We start from the raw sequence: 19,260 nt of genomic DNA on the forward strand, positions 1-19,260 counted from the left end.
AACTCTCTTCCTCAGTTACTAAGCAACTTAGCAGCCCTGATTAAAAAGATCTTTTTACTACCAGAGCACACACTCTTTACATGTTGTAATGTAAACTGAGCCCACCTCAAGTCAGCCTGCAATCAAGGCACAGGGCTTCTGAACCTGCTGAACATGCGCCCAGCCCACTTACATGCAGACCCTATAGCCCTTGTTTGCATGCAAGCAGCACTCCTCCGGGATCCAGTGGAGCTGAGGCAAAGTAGCAGCATCTGAGCTCTAAACTGGGAGCACCTAAAATACAGTCAGTGAGACAGCACTTCTGAGCAAATGGACATGAGGCAGTTCAAAGCCAAAGCAGAGGCCCCAGGAGAGGCCTAAAATGGCACCAGCAGAACCTAAGAGCACTGCAATTGAAGAGTAAGACCTGCCAAACTGCCCTGCAGCACGGTAGGCCATTATACAGTTTTTATGAGGCAGCCAAGCAGGAGTCTCAATGCTAACCAGTGCCTTTTCTCCCACCTTCACTGGAGACCTCTTCGTGTTGCGTCCACGCTGCCACACGCCCTGCAGCACACTCCCCTGCAGAGAACCAGGCACAGCAATAAGCACCTCCTCATAAGAAGCTCAGATGAAAGCATACACCACTGGGGGACACCATACACAAGCACAGATGTCCAGGGAAATCCTGTAAGTCCACAACTTCTTCCTCCTTCCCTTGAGGTTCTGCTTCTTCCTTTTTCCCTAAAGCAATGAAATCAGTAGAATTCAGAGAGCTCATATTAATGTCATAAACATTCCATATTCCTCCCATACATCCATTTTCTTTATTTACCATAACTGCTTTCATTAGCACCTTCAGAGTAAAAGGAAATTGAGCCCTCACAAAAGGTCTGAGGGACTGTATCTGAGCCATCATCTGAGGGATATTATGAGAGCAAGGCCACAGAAGAGGCAGTGCACGTAGGAAATGCAACAGATGAAACAGATGGAGATCGATGTGTGCATTAAACAAAAATGTACTGCTTTCAAAACAATGTTATGTTCTGCCATCAAGCACTTCACATCAATTATCTTGCCTTCTTTTCGCAAGCAGGACAAACCCGAGAAAGGGCTGGTGGCACAAATCTGGACACAGCACTTAGCCTTTCCTAGTCGTTTGATCTCACAAATGTCAGAAAGGGAACTTCAGGGAAGACCCTTACATGGTATCCCCTGCAGCCAGCAACACTTCAAACGGATTCAATACATTGATTGCTGCAGCTCCTCTTCTTCCATCATCTTCTATCACAATGCACTGATTTTCAGTGCATGGAGAGTTTCCAGATTCCCCTGTACACCAACATTCCCTAGTGCTGTGCATGGTGCAGGCCTGCACTGGGCATGCTCAAAGGTACTGCTCCTAGGGCAAGATGGGTTCCACAAAGGCCCCTAACAACCTACTCGCAAATGTCTCCATTGAACTGGATGGACTCACTGCAGCTGGGATTCGAAATAATTCTGCCAATCAACATCATCAGCATGCTGAACGCTCTACTAAATTCAGCAAAAACCAAAGGCTGAACAACTGTGCACACATGGAATGAGTCAATCCAAATTTGTTCGGGTTGACAACTCAGTAACACGGGGAATAGCTCTTATGGTATGACTGTACTTAGCCTAAGACACACTTCAGGGCAACCTCTGCAGACTCTAAACAAGATATACAACAGCTACAGAAGGTTGGGAAAAAGAATAAAGAGGATAAATCAAACTGTCACCTGACATCATCCTGAAGCACTAACTTACAATGGCATAAAACCAATTTGCCTTTATCTGTTTTTCATTCCAACCAAGTACTCCTAAAACCTCACTGTAAATGATAAAGGCCAGCGATCTAATAGGTATAAGCTTATTGTTCAGAAACACAAAGTGAAAGCAATAGATCTCCAGAAATTGGTATTTTTACAATATAGTTTTGTCCTGTGACCTGTCAGATGCAAGATGGCAACTTAGCAAATGGCAGGCTGAGTGCTGCTTTCTATCCTTTCTGAATCTATGCAGCACCCACCATACCATCATCTACTTATCACATTTTTATGTACATATATTCAGACAGACACTCACAAACCTTTTAAGTATTCTCAGCACTTCTCCAAAGACAAAAGAATGATTCTCCTGTTCTGACACATTTCATTTATAAGCTGTAACAACCACAGCCACTTTTCAGCGCAAGGTGCAGAAAGGAAAGAAGCTTTCAGTTTCATGAGAAAATAACCCTTCATTTGTACATTTTTTTCTAAATGCAGTGTTCATACATAAAAGAAACCCCCCTTTTTTTCATTTTGCCAAGTCTATCATCCAAATTTCCAAATTGGGTGTTTTACTGTTAAAAAGAAGAAAAAAATACACATTCTTTAGACTTAATGTAGTCTGTCAAGCATTTGTTCAAAGGTTAATGATGGCCTACCTCTTAAAACATTCTCATTACCAAGTCAATTCTATCTAATACCCAAAAAGCACAGAAACATGGCCTCATCTAATAAAGATAAAATTATAAGATGTGGAAGTTATGCAAATACTAACGTATAAGAGCCACAGGGTGCAGGATGCCTTTTCAAAAACACTAAACAGCACAACACAGTGCATTAGTTGATTTGGATAACAATAAGGCATTTATTCAACCCACTCCTTTGGGGAGAAATTGAAACAATCACGCAGTGTCAGCTGCTCTGGACATTCCTCCAGTGCTGTGCAGACAACTCGGGTCAGTGCTGCCTCTGACTGCAGTTCCAATTCCTTCCCTCACACCCTGCAGAAAGAGCAAAAGAGGCAGAAAAAAAAGGAAGGGTTTTTGCTGCTTTAGCTGCGTGAGCCACCACTCTGCAGGGTCAGAGGAGTGCAAGAGTCAGCACAAGAGGAGTAAGGATATGCAGATAGAAGCAACACTACAACTCATACTGCTTAAATTAACAACAAAAAGAGCCCTGAAATGAAGACTGAAGACATTAAATAAATCTTTCCTCTGAAAATGGAGAAATTCTGTTTAAAGTAATACCAGTTAAAAAAGTTATCCCTGGCTCCAATCAACATTCATCACCAAATACTAAGCTCAGCACTGGAGAGCATCAAACAGCAGAGACTTTAAGAAACTGCTTCCATTTTATACAATGCATTAAATAAATAAATACTACGCTCAGCTTCTGATATCTTATCTTGAGGAGCATCAGAAGCAAAATTTTCCTGTTAATGTTTTCATCACTTCATTAAAAAAAATGCACATAAGATGTATTCTTTAGCTTCTCACCATCTCTTCTCTCCCCCACCCACTCAGAGCCTCTGCCATGTTCACGATAAAAGAAAAAAATTGACCTCCTGTCTCCCAAATTGGTTTGAATAAAATCTGCTTTTTGTTGTTTTTTTCTTTAAAACATGGCCTCTTTCCTACGCTGTTATTAATACAACTGTATCCAAGAGAAAGGAAAAGAAGTCTTAAACTTCATTAGTCATAATACCCTTCCCTACTTATTCAACCAATCATGAATAATAACTTTTTGTCTAATTCTCTCAGATCATCCTTCCTAAAAAGCTCATGAAAATGGATTAGTATTGTAGCGCATGGATTATTTCACTTGAATTCTATTGTATCAAAAGGCAGTAGGTGAAGACTTCAACCAAGGGCCTCTTATTAAGACACACAACATTCCTTCATGCCTCAGCTTAAGCTGGAGGGCACTGGCAAAAACAATGCCAGAATATTACAGAAACAAGAAAAACACCGAGGTAACCATAGCGTCGACCATTCAGCCCCCCTCAGGAGATGAAGCCTTTTTTCCTCTTTAAAGGAGCTCAAGATTGCCAAGTACAATTCCAACACATTCCCTGCAAGAAAAACATAAGGAATTTAGTAGCTGCAATTCACTTCGTTTACTTTTGTCTTCTCTTATGGTATTGTTAAACTATCTCACTTTTTGTGGCAAGGATATAAATAGGATGACTACACTCAGGAGAAGAATGACACCCTCCTTGAAAGGGGGACAAAATGAATGGGGAACAGTTTTTTGCAAGTATTTGTTATATACTGATATTATGCAACTCTCAAGGTAAAAAGTTCAAGTTTACCTTTTCCTTTAATTCAGGCAATAGATAAAATTAGATCATTTCCTCTGACAAATTTGTAGGCTAAATACTGTATGTTTTAACTGGCCTACTGCATCATCACTGCTTCAAATGACAACAAGCTGATTAATTATTTGAAGTCCAGTGAAAAAAATGTAGAAGTTCCTACCATCACCATACTGAAGAAAACAGCTCTGACTTCAAAACAAGAGAAATAAAAGAATTAAACCCCATAAAGCCCTTCTACAGATCTTCATTATAAGCAAGAATATAAAGGAAACTCCCCACATGTGCTTCCATGACATTTTCTGTTTAGCAGTTTCACACCATGTTTGCAGCTGCAAAAGAAACGATGGATGATTTTTTCTTCCCCCGACAGAAGGAAGAGCTCAGATAATTCAGTTGCTGACATCTACAGCCCAATAGTCTACAGGTAACAATAAAGAAAATGTAAGCACTCTAGATTTTTTGAGAATTAGGTGCATGCTTTTATCACTCCAAAAGAGAAGCTAAGACAGGGCACTACTAACAAGACTCTTTTCCCCTCCATATTTCAAACGCACAAGAACTTAACTACGCTGCTGAAAAGTCCTTGGGTTGTGGGGTTTTTTTTGGTGCGTTTTTTTTTTTTTAAACGGAAGTGCTAATTTATGACTGACTAAACATGAAAGCTTCTCAGTGCACCTTCAACTGCGACATCAACGTATCAGCTACAAATAAAGCAAGAATGAACTCAGACCAGCGTCACTCCTGCCATGACAGATGTGGGCCCTGAAGAGAAACTCCACGGTTGGACTGTACTACTAAAACACTACATTTTGTAAGAATGCTCTGTTACTCTGACCTAGATTTATGAGCGTATCTATCAGGAAGTCACTTGCTCGTCAGCACCCCAACACAGTATCTCAGTTTCCAAAACAACTGAAGACAACCACGTGCAAAGGAAACTGCATGCAACTATGTTTAAAACATCCCCATACCAAGGCTGATCCACCTACCCAAGTCCCAAGCCACCAGCCATCATAATCTCTTCCCTCACAGCCTTGAAATAAGCTCCTGTATCTTCTCCTGTGTTTCTTCTACCCTTGGGATAGAATTGATGGGCAGCACTTCGTCTTTCACATGTAATAAATACTCCATTTGACTAGTCATTAGCCTCCAGCTGTGCTTGCTACAGGAAGATGAGGGGGAAGACGACAGACTGCTCCTAGAAGAAACAGCCACTTTCTCTTCATATATGTCATCTGGCAGCAAGAAGCAGAAGAAACAGTCAAGTCTTCTGCTGACACAGAGCTATTCTCATTATTCTCATTCCAGCATGCTCTTCTTGATGTTCAGGCAGGCCTACTGCAGATTTTGGCTACCTCATACTTCCAGTTAGAAGCAGAGAGAGAGGAATTTGCCCTCTACCTTGCGATGAAAAGCTGACTCTGGGAATCTGTTTAATTATAATTATTGCGGGAGTGTGGTTAGGAAGATAATAAATCAGATTGCTGGATCACAGGTGTACAAAGTGGGGGAAAGCAGGAAGAAAATAGGAGTTAGGCTGCTGCAACAGAAATAAAAAAATCTCAGTGTGGGTGGGAGGAGGGCAGGAGAGGTGAGATAACAGCCACAAAAGTTATTCTAGACCAGAAAGAAAACAAAACATTTGGCTACAGATTTCTTACAGTACACCTAGGATATAAACATACAAATAAGCAATTCCCCAACCAGCTTTTAAATCCAAGTTTCTAGAACTGCATTTTTATAATAAAATACTTTGTCTTTGGCAGGCTGCCCTGCTGGATTACACTGGCTGCTTATTCACACAGCAGTTACTTGTTAATGACATAATCAGAGCAAATCAAGGAAAACTTCACATCTAATGAAACTCAAACTCTTCCAAGTTCCACTGAGGAATTTTGTGCATCATATTTAACATGAATTAGAGAGGTCTAGGTTCAGCCCCAGGTCCCAGACACACACATGTAAGGCCCCGCACGCATGTGCACACACACAAAGCATCTATGCTTGCTCATACACAACAGTTTTTTCAGCAGTGGAAGCCATTAATACAGAATTGAATGTTTTATTTAGTTTTGAGTGCACACAAAGGACTATTCATGCTAAAAGCACTACTTAGCATGACTTTCGAAATTACCATTAAACTCTATTTATTTTTTTTTTAGTGGGTCCATCCTGAATCCTGCATTTACAAGGAAAGGATGTTCTAAAGAACAGAACACACTACATTCCTTAAGTAATATCACAATATATATGAATTTATCTTAGACACCCAACTGTACAAATTCACATGCATAAAGTATTGATCTGTGTTAACAAAGATTTGCACAGCAAATGAAAACTAAATGACTTGAATTTTTTTTTTCCAGAAACGTGAAACTAATCTGCATGCAAATTCAGTGAATTTTTAAGAAAGAAAATAAACACACTTAGTCCAGTCAGAAGGTGTTTCTTAAATGGGAGCCATAACCTCATAGTACCTAGAAATAGTCACAAATCAGAGATCCTCCATGCTAGAAAGTGACCAAGCACACTTGTTTTCTGCTGAATTGTAGGTTTCCAAGTGGAAATTTGCAGATACAGAGTGATGAGCAAAACGCAAGAAAGCAATAAGCCAATGGTCATCAGCATGATGGGGTACTGCTCCAATAAAGCACATTCTTACTACCACCAGGGTTTCTTTCCACCCCCAAGCCTTTTCAGACAGTAGATGAACTGAACAAATAAGGATTCCATCTGAGATGTCGCCAACATCATCTTCCATGTGCCACAGCAGTTGTAGCACAACAGAAGCATCTGAAAATTACATATTTTTTTTAAGAGTTTTAAGAGTCTTATTTTACCTCACCATTGAGCATATGAGCATGTTGAGTCAAAATTAATCCAAGGTAGAACTTTTCTGCAGTAACCTGAAAGAGACTGACTTAGCAAATGCAGGTTTTTAAGAAATGCTGCTGAAACAAACATCCCAAACAAAGCACTTTTAAGACCGACAACCCATATTTGCACTACATGCCTACCTCATTAGCTTATAATTTAGTATATGAATAATCCAGGTAAAGCTAAACCCTTGCAAAACTGTTTTAAGTTTTCAGAAAACGAATTTTAACCGTAAGGGGCACAAGGCTGCAGTTTCTCTTTTCAAACCAGTTCCCTTTCAAAACAGAAAGCTGACACCAATACAATGCACAAAGTATACTTTGTATATATGTTACACAACCTAGACAAAGAAGTAACAAAGAACTGACTTGTGGCAATCCAAGACAAACTAATTAATGAGGATTTAAAACTATTACTCTGCTTAGATCTTCCATGGCAATTACGGGCTATGAAATAAGCTGCCATGACCTTTTGCAGAATGAAGGTACCAAGGCTGCTTTACATTCCAATGTATGAAAAAATTAATTGGTCATAAAACTCAGAAAGCATTTTAAAAATGAACTGCCACATAAAATCACTCCTGTGCACAAAACCCCAAATCTGAACTTGTCCATGCTGTGCAGAGCCAGAGTCAGTCTCTGCCTCTCATATGAATAGATGCAATCTCAGCAACCAGACACAATAAATACAAGATGAAGGGAATGGCAAGCATAGCAACAACACACAGAATTAATTCCAGAGGCTAGGAATCGCATCATGAAAATTATTTCATTATTTTCACTTGTTAATTATTCATGCAGCAGAGATACGGGAAACGGTAGGGGAAAGCTAATAAAAGAGCAAGAGACTGCGAAACACTGATGGGGAGGATTGGAACCAAATGAAAGGAAAGTTATGAAAAACAGAGAACGTGTAAAGAAAGGAGCTTGGGGTAAGTTCCACATTCAATAGCAGGCCCAACATAAGGCATTCCTTCTGTCTCCCCACTGCTCATTACTCCTGGTCTAGCACTGTGACATACTGCTTCCTCATTACTAACAGGCACGAACGATCATTTGTGAAGCTACACTATGAATCAGCAAGGGCTGAAAAATAACCTGATCAAAAAAGAAAAAAAAGAAAGAAGTTGACACAACCAAGAGGAAAATGCAGAAATGAGCAGCTCTGAGGGAAAAATAGGTCACGTCAACACTTCTCAATGCAGAAAGGTGTGACCATGGGACTGAAGACCAACCAATGCCTATGTCCAGACCATAAAAACACACCTATGTTTTCTAATGCTATACTCAGCAGGAAACGTAGTTGGATCTCACAACTGGTGTAATGGACAAACATCAGCAATGTTAGCAAAAGCTGTCCAAGGCATTTGGTTGCTGCTGGGAAGCACATTTCTCAGAGGAAACATGGACCTCTCACTGAAGAAATGCCCAGGGCTGGGTACCTCCAGCTGCTCTTTCTGGCTTTCTTTCCAGCTGTGTCCCCTTTAATACAAACTTAGGATCCCACATGCATGACCTGCAGTCTACTGTTCAGATGCATGTAGCATGCAGAAACACAGAGCATGATGCTACTCTGCTTAAATGCATGAAATTAAGGTGCAATAATGAGCTAGGTTACTAGAGAGCAGACAGTAAGTTACTAACGACTGGTGAACAATAATACCCAATACTTCAGGTAAAAGCTGAGTGTCTACATTTCTGAGATTCCATTGGAATCTTTTATTACTTGCCCCTTTCCCTCTTAATGGAATTTCACCCTTACATCTCTTTTGTTCCAACCCTTACGGGTAGAAAGGCAAAAACTGGATCGTTACTTCCATTCAGACTCCACCAGCAGCTCCCACTGATGTGATTTTTGGAGGCAATGAAACCAGCATGGAACCAGTAACACAGCAGAAGGATAAAAAGGAGGCAAGAATGACAGGCTAGGCCAAAGTTTTCTCTTACTCACTTATGACGTGTTTCTGAGACTGCTTTTTATGCCATGCAAGCATGTGCTGACCTCTCAATTCAAGTTTTTTTGTTGGTTTGCTTTTTGTGTGCATGTGGAGTGCAATGCTGGGCATGTCATCAAAAAGTGCTCACAGCTGTGTTTCTAAAGTGGTTTTCATTATAAACCCTCATTCATTAAAGAACAAAAATCAGACAAACATTTCACGCTAAATAAGCATTGCCACGGTTTTTAGCAACTTTTTAACTAATATTAATAACAGAAGTTAAAAATGACATGAGGCAAAAAATCCAAAATTACCGTCTGAAAGCTCACCTTTAGTTTTAAAAACATCCTTTTGTAACAGTGGGAACAAACACCCCTAGGGCATGATCCAAGGTACTACTTAACATCCACCTGACCTTGCAGTGAACCCCAATTTAATCTCACCAGTGAGAAATACCTCATCATTTCAATAATCACCAATTCAGCTGCCCTTAAAACCAGCTTATGACACTAGCATTTAAAACTTAAAAAAAAAAAAAAAAAGCTGTATAAAACCACACAGTAGCAGTTCTTCATTTGACTGGACTGGAACTGCAATTATCACAAATAACCGCCAGGTAATAGATGCCTTTTACTCTTTTACTTTTACTCTTTTCATTATTAATACTTTGAACTTAGAGAAAAGAAGAGTACAGTGAAATAATTCATTCATAAAAGAAAACTGCAAAGTGAAATAAGTTTTCTTTCTACGTTTAGTTGGGACAGAAACGGGTTTAAATTGCCACAAGGAAGATCTAAACTCACTATTACGAAAGAACTATTAAATGACAGAACAGTTAAGCACTGTTAACAACAGTTAAATTGTCTGGTAAGATTGCATAATTCCTATTATTTGAGGCTTTTATGGATATGATTTCAAAAGCCTCATGGTACCATCCTTTTTCTTTATATCAGTTGTGACAATCTTGACTAAGCCTATGGTATTCCTGGAGATGGCAGGTCACCACTCAGCCTTTCTGACCAGGCTGCCTGTTCCTTCGGTGAACTGAATCAGGAACACCTGACAAGCATCAGAGATGGCATAAAGGAAGCAGTAGTAATATGTGCCCAATGTCAGGACTTTAACCTTCAGCAGTAATGAGTTATGTCAGCTCACCACATCTCATAAGACTCTATCTTAAAAAACATATTAGACAAACAGATTAGACAAACATCTACTAATAATACTCTAAGTACAATTCATCCTTCCTGGAGCTGACGAGAGTAGACCACAACTCCTGAGATCATCTGCAGCAGTGCTTTATCCACACTGTAAAAAAAAGCAAACAAACAAACAAAAAAAACCGACCAACACGCATAGCCCTATTGGAACCCACACAGTGAAACTTAACTAAATATTAAATCGAACTTAAATTGAGATAAATATTTGCAGACTTCACATCGTCATGACTAAAATCTACACCTAACATAGTATGCATGTGTCTTACCACTGTTTCCCATATGAATGCTTCTTTGTCAAAAAGCTAAGCCTATCATGTCTTAAGCCTAAGTAATTTCACATTTTAAGGAAGAATTCACTTCTCAAGACCTTACTTTTTGACAAAAACCTAAGAAATGCATATTAAACCATAAGATATTGGTCTGGTTGCGCACACTGGTTTTCTGTGTAACCTACTGTAAGGAGCCTCCTCTAGCAGGGGAGTTAGACTGGATCATCACCAGAGGTCTTTTCCAACTTGTACAATTCTATTTCTTAAGCATGTTAGTACATATCTTCAGTTGTACTCCTATTGCTCAAGTCTAGCCCAAACAGAAGAATGAAAGCAACAGACCAGATTCACCTTCTTGAAACACAATGGAACTGGAATTCCAGGAGCCCTCCAGGAGACTTGCAAGGTGAAGTTAAGTTCAGAAGTTACAAAGAACCAATTAACCCTCCAGCCCATCATTTATACCTGCCTACAATAATAGCAAGTTTGAGAGAGATTCGTATCCTATTATCTGTAAATGAGTCCAAAGTGGAGAAAAGGGTAGTCCAAAGACAACAAAACATAGCTGTCCTATATTCAGCCAGACAGTATTTGCAGGGAGTTCCTCCCTTAAATACCCTAGCTCACTTTTAAGTATGCACAGACTTATTTATCTGACTTACCCAAAGAAAATACTACTTGGTCAAGCATACGCATGGTTTTCACTTTTTGACATGTTACATAACCACACCTCCCTCACCCAATTATACCTGCAGCACATTGGTCAAGAGGAAAGGAATACGTCAAGAAGCTCAAAAGATGGGAAAAAAAATACCTAAATGCCACTACCCCATTTAATTTGTTGAGCTTGCACATAATTGATCATTCACATGCACTGGAGACTAAACAGAAAAGGAACAAATAGAATGTGTCACTTTGACCACTTTGCCCATTCCTTCTACCAGAAGACCATGAATTCTTCTAACAAGAGACCCTTCCCTTACTAGCACAGGTCATGTGCTTGGTTAGATTGGACCTTCAAGAAGATTTGCACAGATAGGAAACTCAGCACCATCAAATAAAACACTGGCGAAGGAGTGCAAACGGAAAACATCCTAACCAAGTCGCCATGTGGAAAACTAATTTATCATAAAAACAGTTTTCACCAATTAAGTATTACTTATAGTTGGTGGAGGGATGGTCAACGGATGCTTATCTTCATCTCCTTACTAATAAGGTGTTACTATACATTCAAACTCCTAGTAATTAATATGGTATTTGCTCATTCTTCCTTCCCAAAAGCTCACATCCCTCATCCTAACACAAAGAGCTTCACTGCTGCCCAAGGAGGAACAACGTCAAGCCCAACAGCTCTCCATGCTCTACTTATGCACGTGTAGCACAGTAAGTCACGAAAGAGGGCAATACCTTAATGAAACACCAAAAAACGTGAAGAGAAAGAAATGGCCGTTACAAGCGTGAAGAACAAAGACTGCATCTTCTGTAAGGACATAGTAAGGAGTCCCAGAAGAGACCTTTCAAGAAACCCTCAGGAGCCAAAAGCTGCCTTCCACCAACACACATGCTTTCCTCTGCAATTCCACACGTTCTCCCGAGGCTTATACCAGAACCTAACCCTATCACCATTTGCTGGGAGGCCACGGCCACACCAGCACACATCCCAAAAATTCAGGACAGTGCCCTCAAGGAAAACCTCCCTGTTATCCCCATAGTCATAACGCACGTTTCTGTAACGTTCCCATCACGCTCGGATGAAACAAAATACCACGGAGTTCATCTTGCGACTGATGTAATGTGGGCAGGGAACAACACCATGGCAATGCGAAGCCATGGAGCTTTGTCTCCTTCGAGACGGATTGCCAAGTCCTCACAGTTGGAGGGAGGCACAGCTCGGCACCCCAAACAGGACGCCGCAGCGCACGTTCGTTATTTCAGTAAAGTCACTTCAGCTTCTGGCCGCACCATCGGAAACCCGGCCCGTCTTCGAAGGGCCCGAGCCGGACGCTAGGAAGCAGCCCCGGATCAGGAGTCGAAGGCGAAGCGGCCGACCGCCCGCCGCCGGGGATAACCTCGGCAGGTCACCGCCCGCACCGCAGCCGACGCCGCGCGGCCGGCTTCGGCGGGCACACGCAAAATGTCGCATTCTCCGCCGGCGGGGCCGCGAGCAGCCCGGGCCCCAGGGGAGCCCGTCCCGCCGGCGGCCCCCGGCCCTCCGTCCCGGCACCCAGCGCCTACCTGCGAGAGCTGCCGGGGGTTGGGGCAGCCGAAGAGCGCGGAGCTGGAGCTGAAGCTGATGGCCCCTCGGCGGCTGAGGACGTGCTGCGGCACCGGCCTGTCGAGGGGCAGCACCGGCAGCTGGCAGCATACTTCCATTGAAGAGGTCTCGGGACGCCGACCCGCCGCAGGGCAGCGGCCTCGCCCGCCGCCGCACCTGCCCGCGCGGGGCTCGCCGCAGCGGGGCGGCGGGAGGGAGAGCGCCCGCGGGGGCCCGGCGCCTCCTCACCGCCCGCGCACCCCCCGGGGGGCCGGGCCGGGCCGCGCCGGGCCCCGCGCCTTTGTCCGCCGCCGCCAAAGCCCGGCAGGAGCCGCCGCCGGCAGCGAGGGAGGAGGGAGGGCGGGGGGGGGGGCGGAGGAGCGGGACGGCGCTGCGGCGCCCGAGGCGGCGAGTCCCGGCCCGGGGCCGGCGGCCGCTCCTTCGGCCTCGGCGGGAAGAACCGCTGTCAGCCCCGGCGCCCGGCGCCGCGCATGGAAGCGAGGCCGGGGGAGACGGGCGCCGCGCTCGCCCCTATTGTCCGGCGCGGCCGGCAGCGGGAGGAGGCGCCGCCGCACGGCCCCGCTCCGCGGAGGGAAGGGGCCGGGCCCTCGGCGAGGGGACCCGAGGAGGAGGAGAGGGAGAGGGAGGAGGAGAAGGAGGGAGGAGGACTGAGCCTTCGCCCCGCCCGCCCCCGCCCGGAGCGGCCCCGAACGCACTGGCCCGGGAGGAGGCACGCGCCCGGCGGACGCTGCGTGGGTCGCGCGGCTGGCGACACGCAGCGCGTCATCACGTCCCTCCCCGCGCGCCCCGCTCCCGCCCGCCCGCGCGCAGCAGCAGCAGCAGCGGCACAGGGTGGCTCGGCGGCGCCAGCGGGCCCCGCGCGCCGCGCCTCGGCGCATGCGCGCCCCGTTTCGCGCCTTCGGCGGACGGAGCCGGCGGCGACGCCGAGGCGGGCGCGATGGGGCCGTGCCGGTTTGTCCCGCCCCGCCCCGCGGCGCTCCCCGCGCACCGGCGGCAGAAGGAGGCGGGCCCGCGCTCCTCCAGCACGTGCCGGGCCGGGCTGTGCTGAGCGAGGCCCGAGGGGCCGGGCCCGGAGAACGGCGGGACGAGCGGCGGCGGGGGCGGCGCTGAGGGGCGGCTGTTGGCTCTGACCTGGGCACCTCGAAACAGAGCGCGGGAGGCAGCTCTGTTTGAAATCCATTCCCTATAAAAAGCAGCTGGTGGAGGAGTTTATATTTGCGTCTGAACGCTTGCATGCAGCTTCTAGGTGTGAAGGTGAGGGGTAGGGTGGCATAATTTGTGAGGTAAAAAATAGGTTATTGGCAAGTGACGTCAGCACGGCAGTTGGACATGGAATTAACGCAAGGGGTCGTGTGGACCACAGCGATGTGCATCACGCTCAGTGGGACAGAACTATTTTGCTCCGTTTTTAGGAATAATTCTCCCTTTGTTTCTCTCCATGATTGCTTCTTTTCATCCTTTCATCTCTTTATTTCTCTGTCATAAGAAAAAAATAATAATCCTATATATAGTGTGATAGGTAAGGGAGCGCTTCTGTGCTTTGAAGCGCCTGTACCCACTTAAAAATCAAATTTTGTGAGATGATTCATATGACTTCATTTTGCATAACGCATTGTTCTCCCGAGCGCTCGCTTACTGGCAGAAAGGTTCAGATTTCACACGATAACAGTTATTTATAGGCAGTGACATGGCTTTGGAGGAGCCCATTTAGAAAGAATGCCTGGTTTGTTGGGGGATTTTTGTCTGTTTGAACTGGTTGTAACAACAAGAAGTTTTAGAGGTATGGGCTGATGGCTATTTTTCTCCGAGCTACGAATTTAACAAATGCACCTTGTTCTTTTGCAGAACTGCAATTCAGTGTTGTATCACAGATAACTACAAGGACGTGGACACCAGAGATGAGAGTGCATCAGCTGCCTCAGTTTAGAAGCTTTTTTTCAGCTGTTTTCATCCTGTTTCTTCAAATAAAGGTGTAACAAGCTTTTACACTGTACGATATTATAATGTATGCAATCATTCACAATTTATAATAGGCATATAATTTATGGTAAAATACGTGCTTGGCTTTCTTAATTGAATTAAGGTATGGCAGGTTTTCCTCTGCATTCTTTGATTTTTTTTATTTTTTTTTTTTTGGTCATGTTTGCTTAGCTTGCATTAAATCATTTAAAGTGATGGCAGAACTTAATTTTCACCCAAGTCAGTACTGCCCACCTCCATTCATTTTTCAGAGTTACTTCTGGTTCTCTCCTACTAAAACAAATCTGTACTCAGGTAAGTTGGATTTTTACTCTAGCCCATCTAAAATTCATTTATCAGCAGTATGTTTTGCAGAAAAATGAAAGCACATTTTTACTGAACATACAGAGTAGGTTTCAATCAAGGTCAAGCTGTAATTGATAATGTGTTTTTATAGTTCCTAAGAGTGGTGTGTTCTTTCCATCAGACGAGTTGAAACTCGTTCTTTAAGGTCATACAACAGTACATCCTTAAATAACATAATCAGCATTTTCTTTTATTCTCCCCCGCTCGTAATCAAATTATCTTTGATCTCTAATTAACATTATATAAACACCTTTAAGGAATCTGAAATGCGTTCTTGTGAAGTAAGCATAGATTTTCCAGACAGTGGATGACTCCCTATGTGTTTTGTTTTCAGGATACAAAGTACTATTTTTCATATGTGCAGAAGTTATATTATCTGGGCTATGGCTTCCTGTACAAATTTACTGAGAAGAGACCCACCTCGGATGAAAGAGGAAACCTTGGAATTATGGCTTAAATTAAGTATTTGCAGCCTAAATACATTACAAAAAAATGCACGTGCTATGTTTTATACCTTACCTATTCTGCCTGCTGTCTTGTGCAAGTTAAGAGTTTGCAGCACAAGACAGAGGTTTTTATTCATTTCCTTCATTATACAGGCATGGCAACAACAAAGGGTTGATTCAGAGCATTTTGTTTGAGCTAAGTCGTGTTCTCTGTGCACAGTGCAGTTCCTGGAGCACCGCAGTGCTGCACTTCTTAACAGCACCATGTGATGTTATCAGGTGCCACAGCTCATCTGCACAAGCCTTTCATATGGACTAGGCATCTGAATGTATTCAAATTCAGGGTGCATTAATAAAGATTCAGTGATTCTCTTCAGATTCACAGTTTTACACCTTATTACCGTGTTGTGGTGCTGTCTAGTGGGGAAGATGCATTGCTGATGGCCGGTTTTGTCACAAAGTGGGGAACCCTTACAGAGCCAGCAAAATGGAAGATCACAGAAACATCATTAGTTCAGTTTCTCTGTTCCTGTGAGAAGAGGCTCAAATCACACAGGTACTTCAAGAAAATGTTGTGCTGGACCTACTGCACTGCAAAGAATACTGCTTTGAGGCACAGCCAGCTCACACTGCATGGAAGAGTAGGCTTCAGTCACTTTTTTGTACAAAACAAAAAATAAGGATCTGCAAAGGCATAGTGTGGTTGTACTTGGAAAATACCTGACAAGCACTAAAAAGCTTCTCTTTACAGATAAACAGTCAACATGCGTGACAGTTTGTAGCTTTTCTTCTGAGCTGAAGAAGTTACTTGGTACACACTGCATGGTTTATTTCTGTAGGCAGGAAAAAATGTCTTTTCAGTTGTGTTCTCAGTAGCTGTATTGTTATGTTTTGGTTTTGGCATGTGCCACTTCTCTGGCATATACTCAGATACACTTTTTTTTTTTTTTTCTACTCAGAGTTATTTTCTGAATACTGTACATTTCCATAGGACTTCCAAACACCAGCAGCCCCGCTGCAGCATGCTTGTCCCTCCCTGTGTCCCTTTTCTCTTCTGCTGTCATTTTTCTCCAGCTTTGCCCTGGGTCTGTGTCACTCTTCTCTGAACTCTGTGGGGACAGGACATCCCAGGCTCCTGTTTGCTGGCCACTGTACCCCCAGATCAGCTGCTGCACAACTGTTGCCCATCCTGCCAGTGTGGTGGTCCTTCCACAGTGCAGTAGTTTGTCCCAGCCTTCACTGGACAAATCATCACTGGGGCTGGTCAAAATCATTTTAATAACAGCCCTGTCATTCCTTGCTTTTACCTGCAGATTTACGGAACATGCTCTCAAAAACAGGGTAGCAGTGAAATTACCGTGAATGACTAAATCCAAGATGTAGAAGAGGCCCCCTGAAGAATGTTGTCTAATCTAACCTATCAACCATTGCTAGCTACTGTGAGGATGATTTCCAATCATTTTGGCACCCACATTATAGCAACTTTGTGTACTCTGTGGCCAAGGTTTGTCTTTCCTAACTTTAGACACTTAACCTAGAGAGTTATTGCCTAGGGCTACTTTCAAAGTCAATAATTAAGAGGAAGACAGCAGGTTGTGTCTGAAGTGCCTTTTTCAAGAGAGGGAGGGAGGAGGGAGGGAAGGAAGGAAGGAAGGAGGGAAGGAAGGAGGGAAGGAGAGAAGGAGAGAAGGGGGGAAGGAGGGAAGAAAGGAAGGAAGGAGGGAAGGAGAGAAGGGAGGAAAGGGGGAAGAAAGGGGAGAAGGGGGGAAGATGAGAAGGAAAGGGGGAAGGAAGGAGAGAAGGAGGGCCTTAATTTATTCAGTAGCTGAACTGAAGTTGGCTAATGGACATGTACCCTTCCGCACCAAACCAGCATCTGAGGCAGAAATTGAAAAAGATTGATCCCAGATGATTTCCATTTCTCTTTGCTCATAGCCCTAAGAACCACCCCTCTATCATCAGTTTAAGAATGGAGTTTTACTGACGAGTTACAGCCTCCAGAAACAGGGACTGACCGTGGAAACTGGTTAAGAAAAGTCAGTTATGAACACAGCTGCAGTGTGACAAAAATGTAATTATAGTTTCAAAGAAATCCTGTTGTAAACCCAGTGGTGACATTATTGGCAATAGCAGTGTGGAAAGGTCTTTTCTACAGTAACTAGTTCCTAAATGTATTTCTAGAAAATTTGCTGGAGTTGACACACCACAAGTGGTCTCAACCACTGAAGTCATGGTTTTCTCAGTGTTTATTGCTATCCAGACTAAAATCCTTATGCTACAATAGTGTTAGAATGACCATGAGCATTTGTGTCAACAAAAGCCTCTGGAGAAAGTGTCATTTGTAGATGTGTAACAGCTGATATGAAGAACGTGTTTAATATCATCAGAGTGGAGGTTATGAGAAGCCCAGGTGCAGCTTCAGAGGTGCAGCTTACAAGTTTGCCAGTGTGATCGACCAGAAGCTGAAAATTCATTACTTCTGGTGTTGGTAATGGAAGGAAGCTTGGGGCCCTATGAATAGGCAATGTGAATGCACTGCACATTCAACAAGCCAAACAACCGAAGCATTTCTGAAGACACCCGTCATCATGCAGAATCTGTTAGCCTCTGTAACAAGCTGTAATGCACCAATCGCCCATTTTGCCTGCAGAACATGTAGTTGTTTATTTGGATTTGGTTTTGTGGCTTTAAAAAAAAATGCTTTATATGTTGTCCCAATACTTCATTAAAGTTGCACATCCTTTCTGGGTTTCTGTACACGAAGGTGGAATGACTCTTTTTAGCATGCAGTCTCACCAAGGATTCTTTAAAAGTAATTTTGACTCGTAAAAAAAAAAGGTAAGCAGCTCCATAATTAGGGACCGCTAATTAGTTTGGGATTTGGATGTTGTATTTCGGTTCAGAAGATTCCTGGTGTCTCATCTGATTCTTTACTGGCCTATTGGCTGGTGTTAAAGATGCCTTGCAATATTAAAACTGAGAATATCAAGTAGTGCTAGAAGTGAAATAATGAGCTAAAGTTCCTGCATACCAACCTGACTAAAGGAACAGTGTCTTATTAATCTCACTGTTTGGCACTGCTGAAAACTAAAGGCAAGCAGCTTGTTGTCATTTAAAGCTGAAAAGTGAGGTATTGCTTAGTAACGCTGGATTTTTTCAAAGAACAGTTTAAGTCATGTCATTTCTGACTATTTTGAAGATGAGTGCGCTCCCTGATTGCAGAATCTAATTTGTATGAGAATTTAGAATAGTAGCTTTGTTATATGTGCTAAAGTTATTGGATAACTTCTGCCAAGAAAAACAATAGATTAATGACATTATTCCTCTGGTGTATGAAGCAAATCAGAAATGAGAGTTAAAACAATTTGCAGCATTTGCACATCTGATAACTCGGATGACTACATCCAGGAACATAGTAGTCTTCTTACACTCACCTTCCTCCAGCAGTTTGACTTTTTTACCATTCACTCTTATTTTCACATGCCATTTTGTGCTCTTAGTCCCTCATGAAAAGCATTAGGTTGAGATAAATGTGATTAGAATTAACAAATGCATTCAGAGGATCACATTAGATGTAAAAAAAAAAAAAAAAAGTATATTAATTAGTATTCTGATTAGTATTCTTTCTATCTCAAGTAATTATTATTTTCTCTTTCTTCTCAAAAGATGGCCAAATGTACTGCTTTGGTTTCTCCATTAGCTTTGAGATTGCATTAAAAATTCATCAGGCATTCCATCTCGTTTTGCTTCCATTTTAGCTCTTTGATGGGACTGCACTTCTACCAAAACCCACAGAAACAGAAGGTAACTGGATTCAGACAAGCAG

The 19,260-nt window shown here is 43.2% G+C and overlaps 1 protein-coding gene and 1 long non-coding RNA gene across 6 annotated transcripts in view; one reads left to right on the forward strand and one right to left on the reverse strand.

The window, feature by feature from the left end:
• The window catches only part of PDE7A (phosphodiesterase 7A), a 72,035-nt gene extending 59,199 nt beyond the window's left edge, over nt 1-12,836 (reverse strand). For 2 of the 3 annotated variants that reach the window (XM_031612891.2, XM_031612889.2), the window contains exon 1: nt 12,624-12,836. In XM_031612891.2, the coding sequence (XP_031468751.1) occupies nt 12,624-12,761 (138 nt within the window). In that variant the 5' untranslated portion in view covers nt 12,762-12,836. The remainder of the gene's footprint in view (nt 1-12,623) is intronic. The other variant, XM_031612890.2, reaches the window with a different exon arrangement.
• A 744-nt stretch (nt 12,837-13,580) lies between these two features.
• Nucleotides 13,581-18,162, forward strand: LOC116242180 (uncharacterized). Of its 3 annotated transcripts, XR_016465607.1 has the most exons (4): nt 13,581-13,917; nt 14,509-14,633; nt 16,748-16,938; nt 17,370-18,162. It is a non-coding gene; the product is annotated as an uncharacterized LOC116242180 (long non-coding RNA). The 3 variants fall into 3 exon arrangements; XR_016465606.1 differs by having other exon boundaries at nt 16,748-18,162; XR_004169678.2 differs by lacking the exons at nt 16,748-16,938; nt 17,370-18,162 and adding an exon at nt 15,323-16,740.
• Nucleotides 18,163-19,260: the final 1,098 nt, after the last annotated feature.

Source organism: Phasianus colchicus, chromosome 3 (genome assembly GCF_987193195.1).
Source record: "Phasianus colchicus chromosome 3, bPhaCol1.hap1.1, whole genome shotgun sequence".
Classification (NCBI taxonomy): Eukaryota; Metazoa; Chordata; class Aves; order Galliformes; family Phasianidae; genus Phasianus; species Phasianus colchicus.